Source organism: Castanea sativa, chromosome 6 (assembly GCF_040712315.1).
Source record: "Castanea sativa cultivar Marrone di Chiusa Pesio chromosome 6, ASM4071231v1".
In the NCBI taxonomy this organism is placed as follows: domain Eukaryota; kingdom Viridiplantae; phylum Streptophyta; class Magnoliopsida; order Fagales; family Fagaceae; genus Castanea; species Castanea sativa.
In genome coordinates this window covers 10,315,960-10,338,334 of record NC_134018.1, presented here as the reverse complement: position 1 = coordinate 10,338,334, position 22,375 = coordinate 10,315,960, and the positions used below count along the sequence as shown (strand labels likewise).

At 36.6% G+C, this 22,375-nt stretch overlaps 3 protein-coding genes across 3 annotated transcripts; 1 reads left to right on the top strand and 2 right to left on the bottom strand.

The window, feature by feature from the left end:
* Positions 1 to 9,091: 9,091 nt before the first annotated feature.
* LOC142639416 (uncharacterized) lies at positions 9,092 to 9,673 on the bottom strand. The gene has a single exon (XM_075813602.1). It carries the CDS (start codon positions 9,671 to 9,673, stop codon positions 9,092 to 9,094), a length of 582 nt encoding a protein of 193 aa, XP_075669717.1.
* A 780-nt stretch (positions 9,674 to 10,453) lies between these two features.
* Positions 10,454 to 16,001, bottom strand: LOC142641741 (AUGMIN subunit 4). The gene is made up of 13 exons (XM_075816227.1): positions 15,787 to 16,001; positions 15,610 to 15,657; positions 15,392 to 15,517; positions 14,342 to 14,683; positions 14,080 to 14,179; positions 13,730 to 13,775; positions 12,862 to 12,955; positions 12,685 to 12,756; positions 12,479 to 12,537; positions 11,553 to 11,621; positions 11,421 to 11,472; positions 10,972 to 11,049; positions 10,454 to 10,896 (listed from the first exon to the last, which is right to left on the bottom strand). The coding sequence occupies exons 1-13, from the start codon at positions 15,913 to 15,915 to the stop codon at positions 10,819 to 10,821; spliced, it is 1,293 nt and encodes a 430-aa protein (XP_075672342.1). The 5' UTR covers positions 15,916 to 16,001; the 3' UTR covers positions 10,454 to 10,818.
* Positions 16,002 to 16,200: 199 nt separating this feature from the next.
* LOC142641556 (uncharacterized) lies at positions 16,201 to 20,940 on the top strand. Its single transcript, XM_075816004.1, has 6 exons — positions 16,201 to 16,386; positions 16,735 to 16,859; positions 18,571 to 18,740; positions 19,334 to 19,411; positions 20,017 to 20,161; positions 20,261 to 20,940. The coding sequence occupies exons 1-6, from the start codon at positions 16,275 to 16,277 to the stop codon at positions 20,672 to 20,674; spliced, it is 1,044 nt and encodes a 347-aa protein (XP_075672119.1). The 5' UTR covers positions 16,201 to 16,274; the 3' UTR covers positions 20,675 to 20,940.
* Positions 20,941 to 22,375: the final 1,435 nt, after the last annotated feature.

The following is a 22,375-nucleotide window of genomic DNA, read 5'->3' as shown; positions in this document are numbered from 1 at the left end:
ACCTTTTTCTCCTCAGAGTAGTTGTGGCACTCAAAGATTAACTCCACCTTCTTCTCCCACTCCAAGTATGCTTCTGGATCATTTTTCCCTTGGAATGTGGGTATCTTCATTTTTATGTTTCCTAGGTTCCTGTCAGTCCCATCTTGCCATCTTGGATCTCTTCGGAAACCTCTACCACGTCTTTCTCTCCTTGGCACAAACCTGCCTTCATTGTTCAGTGAAGCTTGATCTCCTTCATCTTCAAACTCATCCTCGTGGTAGTCATCAGAATCATTCATGTGAGAACGCCTCTCTTGCCTTCTTGCATTAGGGCCTCTTTGACGACGCTCCTCACGCAAAGTAGCAATAACAGTGTCTTGCCTATCTATTCGATCCTGAATCTCATTAAACACCACGTTCATGCGTTCAAATTGTTGTTGCATAGCCTGCAAAATGATGGACGACTCCTCCCCACCTTCCCTATTTGATGTTTCACACCTGAAAGACATACTTTTGAAACAACAAAGAATTGTTAGAAATAATTCCTCACAACACTCCCTCACGTGTTTGCACTCAAATTATGTCACTCCCACTCGTGTTTCACTCTTAAATTGGTTTTTTCCCAATATTAGTCTCACACTCTCTTGCCTTTTTCCACTCGTAGCTTCGCCTTTTCAGTTATGCAATGAACTAATAAACTTGATCAATAAATTCAACTTGTAGTGTTAAAACAAATACCAATGGCAAGAAAATATGACAGAAATACCAAATCAAAGGAAGAAGACAAAAGAAAACAATATTTTGGTCCGAGAGAACTGAAACTACAAAATTTTTTTTTTTTTTTTTGGGGAACTAGGTGCACGATTTTAACCTAGTGCACTTCAACAAAAACAAAAAAATAAGAACGATGAATGAAGAACACAAAAGAAACAAGATAGGATGATAACAGGAAACAAAAGACAAAGGGATAGAAAACTGATTTTAGAACCTGTGCTCTGATACCAAATGATGCGAACCTCAATCGACACACTTTGAGACCCAACAAAAATATTGGAATATTTAACCCAGGAAAGCTAAAAATCAGATTTATGATAGAAACCCTGACCCAACGTTTATAATTGAAACGTGAACTAAAGGTATAAGTTGACCTTGACCCAATGATTATAAAAAATCACGAACCAAAGGTATAAAGTTTGAACGCCACAAGGAAGAATTCTTGATAAGTTCACAGTTCTTGAAGAACCAAAAGAGAGCAAAGCCTCACCTTTTTTGAATTTTATTCAATAATATTTTGAAAAACGTTTACAAACTTCAGAGTCTATTTAAGGACTCCACAAAACTTGACAGACAAGAAAATATATTCTAAAATAACTCCTAATTGATACCTTACCATATCAGGAATCAAGTTTGACCTAAAAAGCATTAAATGCACCTAAAAACAAGGAAAATACCTAAAAAACGTACTAAATAATAAAACCCTAAATAAAAGTTGATTTGGCCTGAAATTAGCAGATCCAAAATAGGAAAAAATCTGTCTTAACTGATACAGAGCTGGAAAGTCAATCAGCTATTAATTCATGCCATAAATCACTCCCAATTAAGTCAGATCAGCCCTAAATAGCTTGAATTAAATTTACTACACTTTCATCTTCCTTTGGGCCAAGCTTGGAATATCCTGCATTAGAATCAGCCCAAATCTCTTGAATCAGCCCATTAAGTGCTTCTTGGATCTTCTTAGATCTTGCTCTTGTAATAGGCCCAACTGGAACATGCAATGGATCCTTGAATGCTTGTTGATTCTCATCAGGTCGCTTGGTCACCATTAGAAATAGGCTTCCTAATTTCATTGTGGGAGTGAACAACAAAGCTGCTTTCTCTATCACAGTGGAAGTGCATAACGCAGCTGCTCTGTTCTCTCTCCGCAGCACCTATTGAAGAGGCTTGAGATGCCCTAGCACGAGCAAGGACCTTCTTGTCCTTTACCGAAGCTTTATGATTGGGCTTAAGTTGACCCACTTCACCTTTAACCCGGAAATCCAAGTTATCTAGCTCTAACCTCTTTAGGCTTACATTCGTCGGTGTTTGGGCTTGTGCAGGCGAATCATTCCTTATGGTTTGAAGGGAGCTCACCAACTGGGCTTTATTGATTACTCTTGGAGGAGAAAGCTTCCGTTTGGCTTCTCTACTAGGCCTATATTGGACTCCACCTTCTTTAGGCCCAAATTGGCATTACCTCCATTTCCACGAATTCCCTGCATCTGACCGTTGGCAACTCCAAGGAGGGTCCCTCCATTCCTTTGGGTTCTTGTCCCATTCTTTTTCCTACCAACCACTACCCATGGCCCATACATAGCGTCCTGTGCACCCTCTTGCACGTCCTCTTGTACACCCTTGGTGGACCCCTCACCCAATTTGGCATTATCCAAGCCATGCACTTCGCGTGGCTGCTCTCCTCTGTCCTCAACAACCACCTTTCCCACCTCATGCATCTAAGAACAATGGCGGATTGTGTACGAGCAATTTTCCCTCCGGTGACCCATTCTTCCACAAGAGAAGCATAGCTTTTGAATGCCTTCATAACATACGGGTTATTCCAACTTCCCAATTAATATTGCTGTGATTAAAGGCTTGTCAATATCTATATGAACACATAGTCTAGCAAACCTTCCTCTAGCTTCTGAGGCAGTATGAGTATCTATTCTTAGAACATTGCCAATGGATTTGCTAATCTGGAGAAGAGCTTCCACATTGTAATACTCAATTGGGAGTTCGTTGAGTCTTACCCAAACTGCTATCGAGGTAACACTCGCTGATGCAAGTCGGAAATTCGGCTCCCATGGCCTAATGGAGAGGAAATGCTCACCAATAAACCAAAGACCCTTCCTAAGGATATTTTCATAATCTTCTTTCAATGACAACCTTACAAGGAAGAAGCCATGCCCCAAGGCCACACAATCCATCCTACCAGTAGGCTTCCACATGGATAATAGTACTACATAGTATCTGCATAATGTATTTATCAATGAAAAAGATTATTCTATGTAAAAGCAATTTAGAGTCATATAGGCATTGTGTTGAAAATTCTTGTCTTTTACTTCTTTCATTCATTCTTTCTTCTTTTTTATTTCTATTTTTTTTAGCACTTTTATGTGAAAAAAAAACTTCTACTTGGAATCCATCAAACCAAAAATTTCTTAGAGAAAAAATAAAATCAAGTTTGAAATTCAAAGTAAAGAATTGGGATTTTGGTGGAGAGGAATGAAATAATTATTGCTGCAAATATGTTCTCTTTTGCAAGTTGATAGAGAGGAATGAAATAATTATTGAGCAATGAGGGAAAAAAATCTACTCAAAGAACTGTGTTATGAAGGGAAAGAGAAATATGGAGAGAGTGTGAGGGAGAGAGATCTATGGAAGAGAAGAGACCAAAGTTAGTGACAGTGAGGGTGCGAGGAAAGAAAAAGAAAAGGGAAGAGAGTAAGAGTGAGAGAGCGTATTGTGTGTGAGAGATTGTTTTCCAAAATTTTTTTTTTTGGAAAACAACCTATAAAAAACAAGCTTTATTTTTATTAGGATTTTCTATTGACTAAAGATAGTTTTCCGTTGACCAGTTTTTTGTGTGCTACCAAACACTAGAAAATGTGGAAAACTATCTTTACAGAAAGTTTTCTAGCAAAACAAACAGAGCGTAAAGGCGTGTTTCTTTTTTATTTTCATTATTGTTTTCTAAAATTCCTTTTTGTTTTGTTTTGTTTTGCTCTTAAGAAAGTAAGACTGAAAAGCCATAAAATAGATTTTCCTAATTTCACTTTACATGCTATTGAGAGTAGGGGTGGCAAAATTTGACACAACCCGCGAACCCGACACGACACGACACGAAATTAGCAGGTTATGGGTTGAGGCTTAACGGGTTCGTGTCATATTCGGGTTGACACGACTAACCCGTTTAATAAATGGGTTGGGTTAGTGTTGAACACATAGAACCTGTTTGACCCGTCTGACCCGTTTAATTAAATGATATTTTACCAATATACCCTTCAAACTCTAGGTATATAAACTTATTAGTTGTTGTGATTTATTTTCTTTGACATATTGTGATTGATTATTTGTGATATTGGGATATGCTTTAATTTTGAATGATTATTTGTGATAGCGATTCTCGTTAGTTCTGAATTTTATATTAAAAATATTTATTTGTTTGTTTTTTCATTAATTTTTATTTTTCATTTTGATAAAATCTGATAAACAAGTCGACACGACTGACCCGTTTAATAAATGGGTCGTGTTAGGGTTGAGAAATCTTGACCCGTTTAATAAACAGGTCGGGTTAGTGTTGACCTATGTAGTCGAATACTCATGACTTGACACGACACGAACCCGACACGCGAACACGAATTGCCACCCCTAATTGAGAGACACATTTATAATAAAAAAAAACAAACTAGAAAGACGGAGCTCGTATAGAGAGAGATCTAAATAAAATATATGCAAGATTTATACATTTTAATACGTAAGTGATTACTTTTTTTTAAAGTGAAAATACATAAGTGATTTTTTTTTAATTTTTATTAACAATAAAAAACATTTAAATATTATTCTGTGTCTGTTTGGCATGATTAATTTTGCCAACTTATTTTACTATCTAGCTTATTTTTTATATTATTCATGAGCTCTACTGCACTTTTTTATACTATTTATGAGTTTTATTGTACCATTTCAACTAATTTTTACTTTTATTTATAGTATTTTTAATAATAAAAAAATTCAATTTTAGCAAAATAAGTTGATTCCAAACCAACCATCTGTCTTTTAATTTTGGTATGTAAAGATGATGTCCTGTTATGATAGTTGTCGTGCACTCAAGTTCTCTAATCATGTAGATCTCAAAATCTTTTACGAAAACTTCAAATACAAAATCGCTTTTAATTGAGCAAAACTAATTGACCAAAGACATCGTCACCTTCTCTCATATTCAAATGTCCCAGGTTTTGTAGTTGTATACTTGTAGTTTGCAAAGGCTACGGTGATAGAGACCAGACTTGCACTGCGATTGGGCAACTCAAAAACACATGTTCCATTGCTTCTTTCTTCAAATTACATAAGAAACTCTGTGGACGATAGTGGAAATCTTTTGATTTAGACTTCACAGGTTGCTAGTATGTGCCATGCTAATTCCTATATCAATATCTCTAATCCTGCACACATTTCCCTCAGGCTATAATCTTGTATTTAACATTATATAAGATATATATAAGATAATGGATCATAGAATGTGTGTGTTTCAAACGCTTAATATTTAAATTGAATTCTAAATTTTTACTGTTAGAAATTTGGTAGTAAAAAAAAGAAGAAGTGAGAAGTAAAATTAACGACTCTCATGTCACTAAGCGGCTCTTTCTTGGGGTGACAGATGACATAATTGTCTTTAACCCCTCATTGGGGGTGGGTGTGGCTTTTGGCCCACATTCGGCCAAGAGGCCAAATCTTAGCTAAGCCTTTTATATGATTGACGACCAAGATGCTTCCAAGTGGTGCGATGCTTTCGGTTGAGTTTATTTGTGAATTTTGCAACAAGGAAAAACTGATAGTAGAAAGGAAGAGAGTATGGAGATAGAGAGTGAAGAGTGAGAATAGAGAAAAGCTATTATAGAAGGTTGTTTTAAAATCCGTGTGAAAGTGTGTCCAAAAAATAAAGATAAGACAGTCACTATAATCTTTAGGCGGTTATTCCATCCAGAAACCACTTCACACCTAACTTTGCTTTGGTTGACACAAATTGATCTTTAAAGAAAATGTAGTGGTGTGATTTTATAACTCTGCAAGATTATTCTTAAACTTATTTTAATATTCTGTTATTGTAGTGTCTATTTGGATTAAAATTATTTCCTAACAGCAATTGGTCCACGGAAGTGGGGCGGATTCGGCAGAACCCTCCAGAGAAAGTAATTAAAAAATAAAAAAGAGAAGGGGAGAAAATAAAATTAATATAAATTTTTATCACATTTTAGTTTGAAAATACATATGATAACATTTTCTGTCCACTCAACAAACCAAATCTAATAAACCAATTTGGTTATTTCTCTAACTTGAGAGATTAAAAATTTTCAGATAAGAAAACGGATCAATTTAATAGGGTAACTTACATCAAATTTCCCGTAAGCTTTATCAAAATTTCTTACCACATAGGACGATTGTATACATGACACTTCACCTAATGCTTTCTCTTTCGCAGCCGAGGATCTTATCATGGATTTTTTTTTATACAACTGGGAATCTAGCGAATTCAGGACTTTGTTTTTATTTGAGATTTAGGTGTCTGGCGGACCAAAACCATTTTTCATTATTCAAATTAATTACCAACCCATTACACTTTATAATGTTTAAGGAGTAACATTCATAGTAACCATACAAAAAAGTGCATGAGATTTTCGACGAGCTAGCCTATTTATTGGGTAAAATCTTTCTATTAACCTTCTTCTTTTTTTATGGGAAACACTGAAAACTTTATTAAATCAAAGAAAAGTAAGTTACATCTTGAATCAAAGCTTGGTTAAGGAAACACGTATCCTCTTCTAACCAAACTGAATAATTATCTATGCCTGAAGCATATTTAGCTAATAAACGAGCTGGCCTATTGCCTTGCCAACGGACGTGAAAAAACAACCTGTCTAAACTCTTGAGAAACTAACAAAGAGCTAGAAATAATGGCAACCATAGAAGAGGGTGGTGGAGAGAGTTCCTTCAGAGCATTGATCACCAAAAGGGAGTCACCTTCAAGAATAAAGTCATGTATACTAAGATCTTTAGCAAATTGCGAACCAACCTCCACTGCCTTCGCTTCAATTTCTATTGCTTTGAGAGGAGCCCAAACTTTCTTTCTAAGGGCACCAATAATATTACCTTCCTCATCCCTGATTAAAACACCCACACCTGTAGCTTTTTGATCAACAAAGACAGCTCCGTCAATATTGATTTTAAACTTTTCACTAGGTGGTGGCTTCCAAAATTCAGGCTGGACATCCCGTCACTACACCGGCTCGGCAACACATTCCTGGTACTCTGCTAAATACTCTAAAGCACCATACCCGATTCTTGTAGAGCTTTTCTTCACCCCTCCATGCCAAAATTCAATTCTATTTGTCCAGGAGACCATGCCACCATGATTACTTTTCCAATCAGTTTCGAGTCCCAGTCAGCTTCAACCATCCCATACTAGACCATATCCATGAAGGATGAGAAACGAATGAATGGCAGAATATTGAATAGCTTTAGACTATCCCATGCCTCTCGTGCCTTGCTACATTCCCAGAACAAATGGTTTGAACTCTCCAGTCCCGAGTTGCACAACTCATAGCATCCCTCAGTCAAGACTTTCCTATGCATTAAATTTTCTTTAATGGGAAGAGAGTCTTGGTAGGCTCTCCATGCAAAATGGCAAACCTTGTGAGGAATATTAAGCTGCCATATATGTTTCCAAAATCTCCTCATCCTACTGTCATCAGAAGCAGTCCCAGCCGAGCCTTCAAAGGCAAGCTCCACAGCCACCCTGTACACATTTCTAACACTGAATCTACCATTGTATGTAGGAGCCCAGACCTGTTTATCCTCAGGGAGCTCAAAACTCAAAGCGATGCTGCAAATGTTGTCAGCTTCGTGTGGAAGAAAAATGCTTTGAATTAAATCAGCTTTCCACGTTCCAAGAGTTAGCTCAATTAATTTACACACCTGAGCCTCCAAAGGAAGACCAGCCGGAGGACATATAATCTTGTATGTTGAGGGATTAAGGGTCCATTTATCCATCCATTTTCGAATGCTTTGTCCATTGCCTACCTGCCATCTCATTCCTTTTTTGACAATATTCTGTCCTGCCATGATACTTCGCCACACGTAAGATGGATTTGCACCCAAACTAGCTTGTAGAAAGTCACTACTTGGAAAATACTTCACCTTAAAAACTTGATAGAACAGTGAGTCTCCACCCAATTGTAATCTTCATCCCTGCTTAGCTAATAAAGCAAGATTGAATTGTTTAAGTTGTTAAAACCCCAACCCCCCTTGAGCTTTAGAAGTACAGAGTTTATCCCAACTAATCTAAGTCATCTTCATTTCATCTCTTATTTGCCCCCACCAAAAGTTCCTCATAAGGCTAGCCATCTCATCACAAAATTTATCTGGAATCTTGAAACAACTCATACCATACGTAGAAATTGTCTAGGCCACTGCTTTAATCAAAATCTCCTTACCTGTTTTGAAAGTAATTTTTCCTCCCATCCCGCCACCTTCTTTGCCAACTTTTCTTTGATTCCCTTGAATGAGTTCTTTCTATTCTTCCCCACAAGAGATGGTAGGCCCAAATATTTTTCATGTTGTTTAATAACTTGTGCCCCCAAATCTAGTCTTAATTAAAGCAGATAAACCCTTAGCACAAAGCAGGAAAAGATAGGGTGAAATAGAATCACCTTGTCTAAGACCCCTTGAAGGGACAATATGGCCTTTCGGCTTACCATTAATACGGATGGAGTAAGTCACTGTAGAGACACACTGCATCATAAGGGTCCTCCATCTAGGACAAAAACCCAATCACTGCATAATTTTCTCCAGGCACACTCATTCCACCTTATCATAAGCTTTGCTCATGTCCAGCTTCAAAGCCATCTCCCCTTTATTCCTTGATTTCTTATAACTAATGTGATGCATTGTTTCAAAAGCAACTAAAATGTTATCAGTGATAAGTCTGTCATTAACAAATGCACTTGGAGTATCACTAATTATTGCAAGAAGGATTTTTCTTCAACTTATTAGCAAGGGTCTTGGTAGGCATTTTATACACCACATTACATAAACTGATCGGTCTAAATTCAGTAACTTTTTGTGATTTATTAATTTTGGGCACTACAACAATCTGAGCATCATTGAAATGGGGAGGAATAATACCAGAATTAAGAAAATCAAGGACAGATTTAGTGACTACATTACCCACAGTGGGCCAAAAGTGCTAATAGAAAAGAAGAGGCATACCATCAGGTCCCAAGGCCTTAAGAGGATACGTCTGTTTCAAAGCTTTGTACACTTCATTTGGTTGGAACTCCTTAATCAACTGCTCATTCATATGCTAAGACACCTTCAGTTGGACTACTTCCAAAAGTTCATTGAAATCCGTGGGGTTTAATGAGGAGAAAAGCTCAGAATAATACTTTACAAACACCTTCTCAATTTCGTCCTCCTCTACCTGCCAAACTTCATCTGAATCTAGAATCCCTTCAATCAAGTTTTTCTGATACCTTGAAGATACTTCAGCATGAAAAAAACCTGTGTTTCGGTCCCCCTCTCTAAACCAATCAACCCGAGCTCTTTGTTTCCACATGGCTGCCTCCTTCTCTAGCCAGCAATTAAGCTCCACCCTAGTCTCCCTCATGTGTTTAATGACCTCCGGGCTAGTTGGCTGCATCTCCAAAACTTCCAAAAGCTTTTGAAGCTGAGCTACCTTCTTGCCCACATGCCCAAATTCAGACTGGTTCCACTCTTGGAGTTTTTTTTTGCATGAATTCAAACACGTCAACAGGGGATGTGAAGTGGCTGCCACCAAACCTTCATTCCAAGCTTCGGTCACAATTTCTTCACACTTGGGTTCTTTCAACCACATGGACTCAAATCTGAAAGTTTTTGTAGATTTGTCCCGTTTCTTAACAGCCATGAATTGTAGTAGTAATGGATTATAATCTGAGGTTGATGAAGTCTTATGGATCAACTTTGCCGAGGGAAACAATGAAGCCCAACCCAAATTCATTAAAGCCCTATCAAGCCTCTCTCTAATTTGAAACCCATCACTTCTTTGGAAAAGCCGAGTAAACTTAGGCCCAATAAATCCAACCTCCTAAAGCCCAAAAGAATTAATGACGTTATTAAACCTGGCCATCTGTTGCTTGGGCCATGGAGCACCACCTTCTTTTTCAGAATCCAACCGAATTTCATTAAAGTCACCAATTACCACCCAAGGTAAAGGAGACACAATAGAGAGGGAATAGCGAAGTTGCCATGATTCCACCCTTCTCGAAGTCTCCGTATTACCATAAAACCCTGTCAATCGCCATCAGGAAGTATTGCCACCCTCATCAATAATACCATCAATATGGGACGGCAAAGAGCTCAGGATTTCCATCTTAACCCCTAAATACCAGATCTATTAGTGCAGCATGCACCGGTTGCAATCAAGTAATGTCAAATGTGGAGCAACTATTACTTGGAAAAATAGGAGTTCAAAGAGTAAACTTTACTAGAAATGTTTGGACTATTCTTCTTTCTTTTTTTTTTTTTATTTTTTTATTTTAATTTACAAAAAAAATCTCCACACAGTTACAACGATGCATTCTAAGTTTCAACCATTCATGCATGTGAATCCATGTATTTTGGCATGAATATTTGAAATTCATGCTACTCAAGACAACACGGATATGCTTCCACTTTCACGGGGAGATTTAAAACTCAGGGCAGGAAATCACTTCCTAATTAAAAAAGTCAGCCGTAGGCGCGGGGCCTGAGCAAATGTAATGAAAATTTACAGGTGCCTCCTATAAGCGCATTGGTTCTCAATCGGAAACCCTCCCAACCTGCTGTTGATGACCAATCCACCAAGTTCAAAGCACACGTAGAAAGGCCAAATCATAAGCTATGATACATTAAAGAAACCCTAATGAGTTCTTTTTCATTAACATTGACTACATGACACGACACAAAGCTGGCTGGTAAGGAAAATGAATTGGACATGCGCCATTATACATCAAGATAGTATTTAAAGAGGGTGGGAGAGGGGGGGGGGGGGGTGTTAATGGCAGTAAAAGTTCATGTAGTTTGGTGATCTGGTAAGCGTTTCAGGTCCATCTCAACTTGGTGGATCGTCCATTGCATATTTTCCAATTTCTGTTAGGAAATCATGACATATTAGAATTGCCACAGGAGCCAAGTAAATCACAGCATACAACATATTGATCTTACCTTTACAATATCATGGTACTGCCTTGCAATTGTATCAAAGTGAGGATCTACACCTTGATACTCACGAAGACGTGTAACCTAGAAAAAAAGTTGAATCAATAAAGAGAGGGACAGGAAAGAGGGTCGAACCATTTAGGTAAGGTTTTGCATCTTAGGTTCCTCAATTGAATTTAACCACACGACTGTATTGATCAACGTGACAAAAACAATGTCGTCTTTTTCAAGAACGATTAAATTCAACTATGTAATTCATAGGTCAATTCAACCACATGGCTGAATTTAACTGGGGACTTTACGTACAACACCTAATAAATTGCAACTAAGTTTGACCTAAAACAGATTATGATAAGGGGTATCAAATAGGAGGCATACCATCATCAGACATTGGCTTAGCAAATCTTCAGAATGATACTTGGATTTGAAGTAAGAAAAGGAACGGAGGAACTTACTGCTTTATTATATGCAATTGAAGCTTCTTCTGTAGCCTCAAGAAGATACTTCCTAAAATAGACTTAAACTATTAACAATTTTCCCTCAGCCAAACTCAGCACTTACAATCAAGAAAGAATTTTATGTAGTACCTTATTTTATGAAGTGCTGGTATTGACTCCTGAGTATAAGTTTCAAGCAGGAGAACATTCTCCAAAACCCTGAGAAGTGATGGCAAAAAGTAACATCTATTAGAACAGGAACTTAGGCTGGCAAAAATTACTGTAATTATGAAGCCGTTTTTGTGCATATAAAGTAATCTGCTTATCCATAAGAGTAACATATATTATATATACAGGAGAACAAATGAACACCATAATGACAAATATTGGTGACTGATGTTTGTGTTCAGTATATTAATCAAACCACCAAAGTATGCTGAAGGATCACAAGCAAGTCAGCAATAAATACCAAAAAAAAAATGACTATAGATTCAATGGCTAGCTAACAGTCCACAGAACTTGGCAAGGGTCAAATACTGCAAATTCGTATAGAAGGAAAGCTGCAATGTAATCTACAGCTATACAGTTTGTTCCAAAAGGCTCTGCTAGACAATCATATTGTATGTTCATATGAATCACAATGTTATTTGAAATATAAAACAAATAGAAAAAAAAAAAAACATCTCTTGTTTCATAAGTGATCATCAAAAGCAAGTCAGCATGCATATTGTCTAGTATTAGAAGAGTTGCATTAAGAATGCCAGTACAAGGGATCTGAATTGCACCATCTTAGTTGTCAAGCAACACTTTGATCCAAAAGGCTTTGCTAGGCAATCATATAGTATGTTCATATGAATCACAATGTTATATGAAATATAAAAACAAGTAGGAAAAAGTAATTTATCTCTTGTTTCATAAGTGATCGTCAAAAAGCTTGTCAGCAAACGTATCATTTAGCATCAAATCACTTTTATTGACAATGACAGCACAGGGGATCAGAACCACATCATCTTAGTTGTAAAGCAACACTAATGGCACAAAACAAATTTGAAAGTACAGCAACCGGCACAACAGACCTCAATTTTGCGCTCATGGTCTCACACCTTTTGCAAAGCCAAGTTTTTTGCAGATCGTCCTTTAAAAAAAGTGAAAATACTGTAAGTTAAAGGTCAATCCAATAAGGAAAAGAGAACCCTATGTAAACAAAAACAAAATACATTAATAGTGAGAGATACCAACAAAACCTAACCATTGAAGATATTAACAATTTTGAAGTACTTACATATTTATGTTGATGTTGTAACTTCAAATCTTTAACAAGCTTAATAAGAATTCCAAGTATCTGCTCTAAGACCTAGTTAGGGCCCAGAGAAAAGGGGTCAAAATCATCATAGACAAATTTTCCTAGTAAAACAGGTGCATGAAAAAAGTCAACATTATATAAATCTCTCACACATACATTATAGTATTCAGCACATTTTCTATCTGCAGCATAGAGATCCTCTCGCAAAGCTGCTTCTTCCCTTTCAATCTCCTCAATTATCAACTTTACTCTGATAATAGTGAAAGTAAGATAGTGCAGTAAACTAAGGACTATAATGTTTCATCAGCTCTTTTTGCTAGGTATTCTGTCTTTCAAGTTCCAAACCATTTGTCTCTCTGACTATTTTTTTTTGCTTGACAAAGTTAATTTCTTGTCAAACAAATTTGAGAGCAGCCAACACCACCGCCCCCCGGGAAAAAAAAACAAAACACACACACACACACACAGGTAAAAGTGACCCAATATTATCTTTATAAGCCAATTTTAGCTACAAAGCTTCTGTCACTGTCTTGTTCATTAAAGAATCCAAATTTCAAGTTGGGGACCTCACATATGTTCAGGCCACATTACATTTTCCTGAGAGTAGAAGCCATCCCCTAACAGAATTTTTTTTTTACCAATAGAGCTAAAATTAATTGTTTCCTACATTAACCAGTGACATGGCCTTCAATTCAGACTCGTGTAAACAAACTACAACTACAACTACATAAACAAGGGTAAAAGTATGTACAGAAAGTACATATTACATGTAAAAGTATGTAGAAGCCATCCCCTAACAAGAATTTTTTTACCAATAGAACTAAAATTAATTGTTTCCTACTATAACCAGTGACATGACCTTCAATTCAGACTCATGTAAAAAACTACAACTACATAACAAGGGTAAAAGTATGTATGGAATGTACAAATTACATGTAAAACAATACACAAAAAATGGTTAGCAGAAAAAATCTCTTTAGTTAGAAGAGAATGCTGTAAAGAATTGTGTGAGAGTAGCACAAACCTTTCTGGAAGCCGTGAACTTGAAGTTTGATGCCCAGATGACGAGTCTGCATCAACACAGGCAGGGTAATGAGATGCATGTAATCACCACAAAAGTAAATATACCCACAATTGATACTGTGCATCAAGCTGTTCATACAGCCATTGTCCTTGTATTGACTATAATGGAAAGTCCTCCATCAACAGTTTAATTCACAGATCACATCTGATTTTTCACATGGATATATAAACACTACTTATCACCAAGAAATAGATCAGAGACACGCATGTCATGAGGATATGCATGGACTATTTTAGACTTATGTGGGGGAGAGAGAGAGAGAGAGAGAGAGAGACACTAATATAACCTACCAATGTCATCCATTACAAAGGCATCGGCTAACTTTTCACATTTAGCTTTTAAACGACCCTCAATCTCACGAGAAAGACACATCTGATATTCTGTCATATCCTACAATTTCAAAGTCAAAGGAAGTTCTCAATTTCAATTTCCAATGAAAAGATTGACATAACAGAATAACATAAAGAGTCGATGTTCAGAGCTGAGAAATGACAAATGACAAAAGAAAAACATCACAACTGTTTACACGCCTCTCCAAACGGGGTATCATACCACAGATAATGGTGTTCTTTGAAGTTGAGTTTGCCATAAATAAGCAGGTGTGATTCCAAGATAGCGATTAGGAACACCGCCAACTCCAGGTTCCACTGCATCACCAGCACTAAGAGCATTATTTGTCATACTAGCAGTGCTATTTGCAGCTGTGTAATTCATTGAATTTGAGCTTGAGCTGATTGTGAAACTCGTAGCTGTACTATCAAGGGAGCTTCGGGACATTATACTGAGTTTTTCAATGTCATCCTCATGGATTTCACCATCTTTGGAGATAAGAGGAAGCCTCAACTTTTGAGCTGCTTCTGCAAGGACCATTCGATGCTCTAATGTCTCGTATACCTAAAATCAGATACACATCATGTTCATGTCAATTCCACACGTGGACATTCCATGTAAGCAGAATAACCCCGTTGTCTTCTGTACACATTGGTATTACACACATCCACCATAATTAAAAGGGCCATCATAAAAACACAATGCAAATAATGACATGAAAGAAAATCATTCATTAAAAACCAAAACCCACAACCTCTCTCTTCTTGATTTGTTGATTGTCCTTCAAATGCAATGCAAGTACACAATAATAAATTATCGATTCTCCAAAAAGCTTAAGCTTTTATGAAATAGTGAGTTTTATGCTTTAATCAAAATTTTAACACTTTCCCTCACGTGCGAGCCTAGACTCTCCTTTAACTATTAAATGGGAGGTAAACTAGAGATAGGGTTCAAACTTAGCCTTTTAGGAAATGATTAATTTAATCATTTAACTGTAATTCTAACACAAATAAAGCCATGCAGTTTTTCAATTACATACTTACGGATATCACAAACAAAATGACCCAATTTTTATCTCCCGATACAGATAATCCATATCAGATTCACAGAATCCATATCCAATCCTAAAATACTACTTCACAATACAACTTCAATTTCCTATATTCTGACAACATACCACACCAAATTTTCAAAACAAAATGAACTGAACATTATACATATAGTATCTGCATTGCTCTCTAATAAGAACTTTCTAAACTATGAAATCAAAACCTGAGGGGAGTTTATCAAGCCGAGCTGCGGGTATAAGCCCTGAACATCGCGAATTCCTCCCAGATTACCCACCGAAACCGCCTGCTGATACTCCTCCACCATCGCCATCGCCTCGCAATAGATCGCCTACTCAAAAATCCACCACCAAACCAAAATTATTTCAAACACATTTAAACAAAGAAAGAACATTGAAAAAGAAAAGCAGTTAAAAACCTAACCATTGCTTCCAAGTATCGCAATCTTTCCCTTGACATTTCCTCTCTCGCCTAACCAATTCATTCAAATTTCAATATCAATTCAAAAACACGAGTTTTCAGAAAAAAGGAAAACGAAATGAAATGCAGAATTTGAGTAGAATTTTCTGAGCAACCAAACATGAGTGAGAGAGTATATACGATTTGGAGGTCGAAGAAGGCAGGTTTGGGAACGAGAGAACCATCGGGAGCCAAGCAATGGCGTTCCAGCTGATCGATCACCTGTGCCACGTCAGCCGGCAGGTTTTGCCCTCCTCCTCCTTTCACCATTGTAGTGTACGAAGAAGACGGTTTCAGATCCCAGAAACGGTGTCGTATCTTTCACACTTTGATACAACAACAAGAAAGAGTAGAAAGTAACTACTACAGTGTTGCAACCAATAACGATTCAAAATTTTCAAAGCCTTACTTAAATTTACTAAAATAACCCCTTACATTAATGGCTCGTGGGTGTTTGGTATGAGTACATAAATGTAATTTCGTTTTTTAATTTAGGCCACATTAAATTCAATTATTGGATTTTCACATTATAAAATTGGGCTTCTTCAGTTCTTCTTCTCTCTTCAAATTCGTAATAATTCTTTCTCTCTCTCTCTCTCTCTCTCTGATTTGGGATTTTTGTGGTTTTGATGGAAAAAGGAAAAAAAGCTATAATGACCGTTACAGATTCCTTGGAGAATCTAGATTTGAATTCCAATTCCAATCCTTCGAGGAAAATCACCACCAATTTCCAATCCTCTAGTATGTTCTCTCTCTCTCTCTCTCTCTCCCTCTTATTTCAAACTAATAATCATAGCTTCTTTCAATTTATATGTTCTGTTTGGTTGCTGAGAAAATCAAGGAAAGTAGAATGGCAATTTGATATCTGTCCATTGGTTTGAAATAGAAAAGTTTTTTTTTTTTTTTTTTAATAATTTATTTTATGTATTTTGAAATTTTTTATTAGGATCAAATAGAATGAAAGTCAAGGCATGGACATTTAAATTGAATAATTTGCTGAAATTTAATGATTCATGTTACTCTCTATAGCACGCTAAAACCGAAATTTTTTTAGAATTTGTTTGAACTTAGTGAGTTTGTTCATAACAGGATTGCTCGAGAAGAAAAAGACTCCGACTTTGGTTAGCTTGTGCCTTGGAGTTGTAGGGAAGCATTTGGAGGATGTAATTGAAGACTTGGATGAGATTGCCATCAATTTTCCCGCGGATATTAAGGTTGCACTACGAACTATTCTCAATTTTGTATTTCTAATATGTTTGTATTGAGTTTAGCATATATGTTCTATGTATGTATGTATGTATGTATGCGTAGGTTTGTGTAAGCAATAGGGCTTCAGTCTTTGGAGGGATGTTTTATGTAATGGGTATATGCAAACATCACTTTCAAGCACGGATAATTTTTACTGTCTTTGGCTTTCTATTATACTAGTAGTGTATGCAGAGAATTTGTGTTTTCGGGGTGGGAGTGTAGGAAAATTAAATGTTCGTTTGTGCTTTTGATATTCCCTTCAATCTTTGAGCAAAGACGTGTTTCTCAAGCTGCTCAATCATATGTGCTTTGCCTTCACTGTTATGAATTTATCTACACCTTAGGAGATATTTTAAGTGTGTGAAAGATATGATTAAACAGTGTAATAATTTTAGACTTGAAATGCTATTAGTTGTAATATAAGATTGTTGTCTATGCAAAACCATGAATATTTAGTCCCACAACAATCCAGAGTATGTTGTGGAGAGAAGAATGTGAAGGATACGATAAGATGGCAATAATTGGGGACAATTCTGGGCAGATGGAATAAATATTTATTATGTTTATATGCTTTTGCATGCCTTAAAACGTTGCCTGTACAGCATATGAGCCAGTCCTATCTTGGTAGGGCACGTGCCTTAAGTGCATAAGTGAAGATTTCATATTCTAGCGAAAGAGAATTCGAAAGGCAAATAAATTATAGGATTGTAGATTGAAGTGGGTTACTTTTTAGGTTTCTAAGACTAGAAACTCTAGTGGAAAAAATTCATGCACTCATATATAAAGGTCTTGTTTCCTTGTGCTTGTTTTCGTATTATATAACATAAAATTACTCACAATGTTGGCAGAGTTCCATGTGCTCTTCAGCCACTGGCAACCTTATTCTGTAGGACTTAATACCTGGAGCTCTATTACATTAAGGAAACTTGAAATGAGAGAGAAGAATGAACATAGTAATGTGAAACTGACTCATGTATATGTTATTACAATAGAAAACTTTACACCTCAGGTTAAAACCAAGACCTAAACTATATACTATTAAAGAGTTAAGTTTGTAAATTGTAAGATTTGTAGCAAGAAAAACTTCAAGATTTGTGAAGTTGTTGGCTCTGAAAGGAAAGAGGCTGAGTAAGTCACACTTGACTCCATTAAATGAAAGTCATAATTGATAAGTTTAAAGATTCCTGCTAAGATCCTTATAGCTCAACTAGCACCTCATGATATTTTTGACGGAGACATTTGGGCTTCAAATCTCCCCTCCCCAACTGTTGTAACTATCAAAATAAGTTTAAAGATTTCCTAATTTGTGTGTGCTACATCAAGTCTTGTCACCTTGATGAATTTGCTTGGTGTTCCTCTTTTTCTATTGGTACATTACACACGCACCCAATGGGTCTTGAACCCTCGACCCCACTTTCCATCCCATTATTATGGGAGGAGGAAGTGCCAGTTGAGCTATAGCTCATTGGCCAATTCACTCAGTAAACATATTGAACTAGGCTGGGTTTTTGTTTTTGACAATCATTGCATCCTCAAGGTTTTCAATGTTGCATATGTACAAGTTTGACATCCATCTAGCCGAAAAAAGAAAAAAAGAAAAAAAAAGCTTGGCATCCAAGTCTAATGCTTAAAATCTTACTGTTCATTTATAATTTCTTCTGATATCATTAAAAACAGATGGCAATGGCAGCAATTGCCAGGAGGAGGAGGCTGCTAAATGATGATGTTATCATCTCTTTGGCTGATACTTCCTGGGAAATTCTTGACATATCTGGTTCAGATGTCTCTGATTTTGGCTTAGAAAAAGTGGTTGAAATATGCAAATCTCTCCGAGCTGTGGATATAAGGTACAAAAATTTGAATTTTCTCAATATAAATTCATATCTTACACATTACATGGACCATCAGATATGTGGCATGAATAATGGTTGAAATTGGTTGAAATATGCAAAGGGAATGACTTTATTTATGTACTTTAGAATTGATCCTTGTTAACTTAGTATTTTTTTCAATTTACATTAGACCATTACAGATTTGACAAACTGATGTGGACAAATAGACTACAAATGGAATGTATTTTATGTATGAAGTAGATGACTTTATTCTCAAAAATCTATCGTTATCAATAATATCATGAGTTGTATATTCTTTGTTAACAATCTCAGTGATAAGTTGTATGATTGACAAATTAATCACAATGGCTAATCAGTAGAGATGGGTTTTGAGAAAGCGTAGGTCTCACCAATATCTATGTACTCCTTCATGACTTCCACTTGATCAAATTAATGAATTGTTAGATTTTGTTTTCTTCATTCTCATATACGTTTCGTGTTTATTTCACCTTCTTGATTCATAATGGGCTCAGTGCATAGTATGCCATCAAATATCTATTCAGTTTGGGAGGCTTTAGTTAAATTGACCTGGTTTTTCTTCTTTGCAGTCGGTGTGATAAAATTACCACCACTGGTTTTTCTGAACTTGTGCAGAATTGCCATTCACTAGAGACACTAAGATGCGGGTACACTCTTGTTCTTTAACTTTTTAAGCTTTTAGAAGTTTCAGTTTGGCTAATTCTAAAGTCTGAGCTTCGTTGCAGAGCCATTGATTATTTTTGTTGTTTTAGGATGCAACTAAATTAATTGCACTTCTTTTTCTTTTCATTTCATAACAACTGAGAGTAGAAGGTACTAATTTTAGTTGATCTTGGTACCTGTTCTAAGGTGCATTGATGCTTAAATCTGGTAACAAGATCTTCTATAGTTTTTTCAAGAAAAAAACTCTTAAGCTATTTTATATGTGGACTTTGGATGAAAAATGCTTTGTTAGTACGTTGGTGCATCATGAAACTTCAAAAAAAAAAAAAATAGAACATAGGAAAAGCACTTGTTTTAAGTTCCTTAAGGATGCGAGAGAACTCACACTTTTAAGATTTGGTTGATGACTCCTACAACATGGAATTAGCTTCATGAAATAAAGATCTGTGATTAATTTTGTAATCATAAAACTTTTGATTTGAAATCTTCTAGTTATTTCATCTGGCCTACTTGAGTTGGCCTAAGATATTGAATTTTGACTACGGGTACAAACCTACTAACAGGTTATGAACTGAAGTTAATATTGCAGAGGTTCCCCAAGGAGTGACTACACTACACGGAGATGCTTGAGCATATTTAAACCAAAGCTGAATGATGTGAATGGTGATTCATGGGAGGAACTTGATACCATGGAAATTTCAAATGGTGCAGAGTCATTACGCTGGCTTGTGTGGGTATGACTTACTCCTGTATGATTCTTTTCTTTGTCCACTGTTTACCAGTTTTTTTTTTCTCTTCCAAAACTATTCATATACTTTTTTTTTTTCCTGCAGGAAAAGATTGATAGAGATTCTTTGGAGATTTTGTCCACTGAATGTCCCCGCATTACAGTAAATCCCAAGTCATCACCCTTTGGTTTCAGAGGAGCTGCAGTTCCCAGGGAAGCATTACAAGGTATTACATTGGACGATCATGTTGTCAAGGATATTGATCCTAAAACATGGGCAGTGTGTGGGTTCAACCCAAAGACTGTCTCTACATCTCTTTCAAGCCCCACCGAATTGTCTGTTGCTGAAAAATTTAGACTTGCCTTTGTGGAAAGAGACACTCGGTTAGCCCCAAAGCGAGCAAAGAATGCAAGGCAACATCAGCGCCGTGCTGAGAGGGAGTTGATGATGACAAGTACAAGGGCCAAGGCAATAGCTCTGGCCTCACAAGCCAGCAAGTCTCTAAAGAGTTGGAATTAATGTCCTCACGTACAAAATGTTATATTATGTTTTATTACTCTGTGATGTGCCAGCTTTTCCATTGCTGTTGCTTTTGATTGTACAATGACATTGATTATGATGAAAAAGTGCGGGTTTGGAGATGGAAGTAGTTCGGAACAAACGTGTATGCTGGCCATTCATGCCATATGAGGAAGAGGGTTTAATTCTCCAGCTGTATTTAGTTTTGTCATCAACACGCCATGTCAGCTGTATGATGAACTAAAATTTTGCATTTATACCATTAATATGGTTTTCAAGTATTCAAGATGTTCAGCCAATTGGGACAGAAGATTTAGACTCGAAGTAAGCTTAGGAAATATGTACAAGCAACAGAGGAAAACAAAACTTATGTACAAGAATAAAGTGAATCAAAAAACAGCATAATGAATTTCATAGAAGTGGGAAATTCCCATGAACAAGACTAATTAAAAAAAATGGCACAAACAAAGCTAATAGCTTATACCCAAATAGCATCGAATACTCAAATATGATTATTTCTCTTCCTCCAAATAATCCACATAACACAATATGGTACCAAATTCCAAACATTTTAAAGAATGCTTCACCAACCAATTCCTCCAACCGGTCAGTAAGTCCATAACTCTCTTAGGTAGAACCCAAGAAACACCAAAAGATCCAAGGGCAAAGTTCCATAACTGACATTCCTCACTATAATGTAGAAGCAGATGATCCACACTCTCCCATCACTTCTACAAAGGCGACAACAAATCAACAATCCATAATAGTGAAACCTCTTTTCCTTAAATGATTTGTTGTGAGAACCTTCCCCCATGTAGTTGTCCAAACAAAAAAAGACACGATGTGGAGCCTTCACAACCCATATACTCTTCCAAGGAAAAAGTAATAGAGCTAGATCCCCTCAATAAACCATAAAAAGATTTTATATCAAAATCCTCCTTTGACCCTTAACACCACCTCATCTTATCTTCACCCCAAACCACAAAAAGTACAAGGAATAACAAAGAAAAGAACAAAAGAGAAAATTAAATACAAGAGAGAAGAATACTAAAGAACAAAGGGAGGGAGTCACTAGATGTGAGTCCCCAAGTCCGAGACCAATTAAACAAAGAAGCATTAAAAGAAGCAAGCAACTCGAACTATCCACATCCTTAAACGTTCACCTATTATGCTCCCTCCATATACACCTTATCAAGCACAATAGAACTAAATTTCAAATGTCTAATGAGCTTCCCCCATCAATTCCACCAACCAAAAAAGAATATCCAATACTATTCTTGGTAAGACCCACGAAACTCCAAAAGATCTTAAGGAAAAACACCACAATTGATTAGCCTTAGACAATGAGAAGTAAATGATCCAAAGTCTTCCCACAACAACAACACATGGCACACCAGTCAACAAAAGAAAAACCTCTACTTCTTAGATTGTCATTTGTAAGTATCTGACCCCAAGCTACGGTCCAAATAAAAAAAGAAACTCATTGAGGGGCCTTAACTCTCTAAATACCTTTCCAAGGAAGGACTACGGAGGAGGAACCGAGCAACTCATTATAAAATGAATGGATATCAAATTTTCCATTCTTCTTCAACTTCCATCTCATGCAATCCCCACTTTTAGTTGAAGGGAAATTAGATGCCTAAACATGGATGAATTCCACCACTAAATCCAATTCCCAATCATTCAGATCCTGAGTGAAAC

Bases quoted from the DNA above. Each gene is read 5' to 3' on its own strand.
- LOC142639416 (XM_075813602.1), bottom strand. From the start codon at position 9,673: ATGGCTGTTAAGAAACGGGACAAATCTACAAAAACTTTCAGATTTGAG.
- LOC142641741 (XM_075816227.1), bottom strand. From the start codon at position 15,915: ATGGTGAAAGGAGGAGGAGGGCAAAACCTGCCGGCTGACGTGGCACAG. The intron at 15,658-15,786 runs GTATATACTCTC...TGAATTGGTTAG, and splicing joins CCTTCTTCGACCTCCAAATC to GCGAGAGAGGAAATGTCAAG. The intron at 11,050-11,420 runs GTAAGTTCCTCC...CTTTTTTTCTAG, and splicing joins CAATTGCATATAATAAAGCA to GTTACACGTCTTCGTGAGTA.
- LOC142641556 (XM_075816004.1), top strand. From the start codon at position 16,275: ATGGAAAAAGGAAAAAAAGCTATAATGACCGTTACAGATTCCTTGGAG. The intron at 16,860-18,570 runs GTTGCACTACGA...CATTAAAAACAG, and splicing joins ATTTTCCCGCGGATATTAAG to ATGGCAATGGCAGCAATTGC. The intron at 18,741-19,333 runs GTACAAAAATTT...TCTTCTTTGCAG, and splicing joins CTCCGAGCTGTGGATATAAG to TCGGTGTGATAAAATTACCA.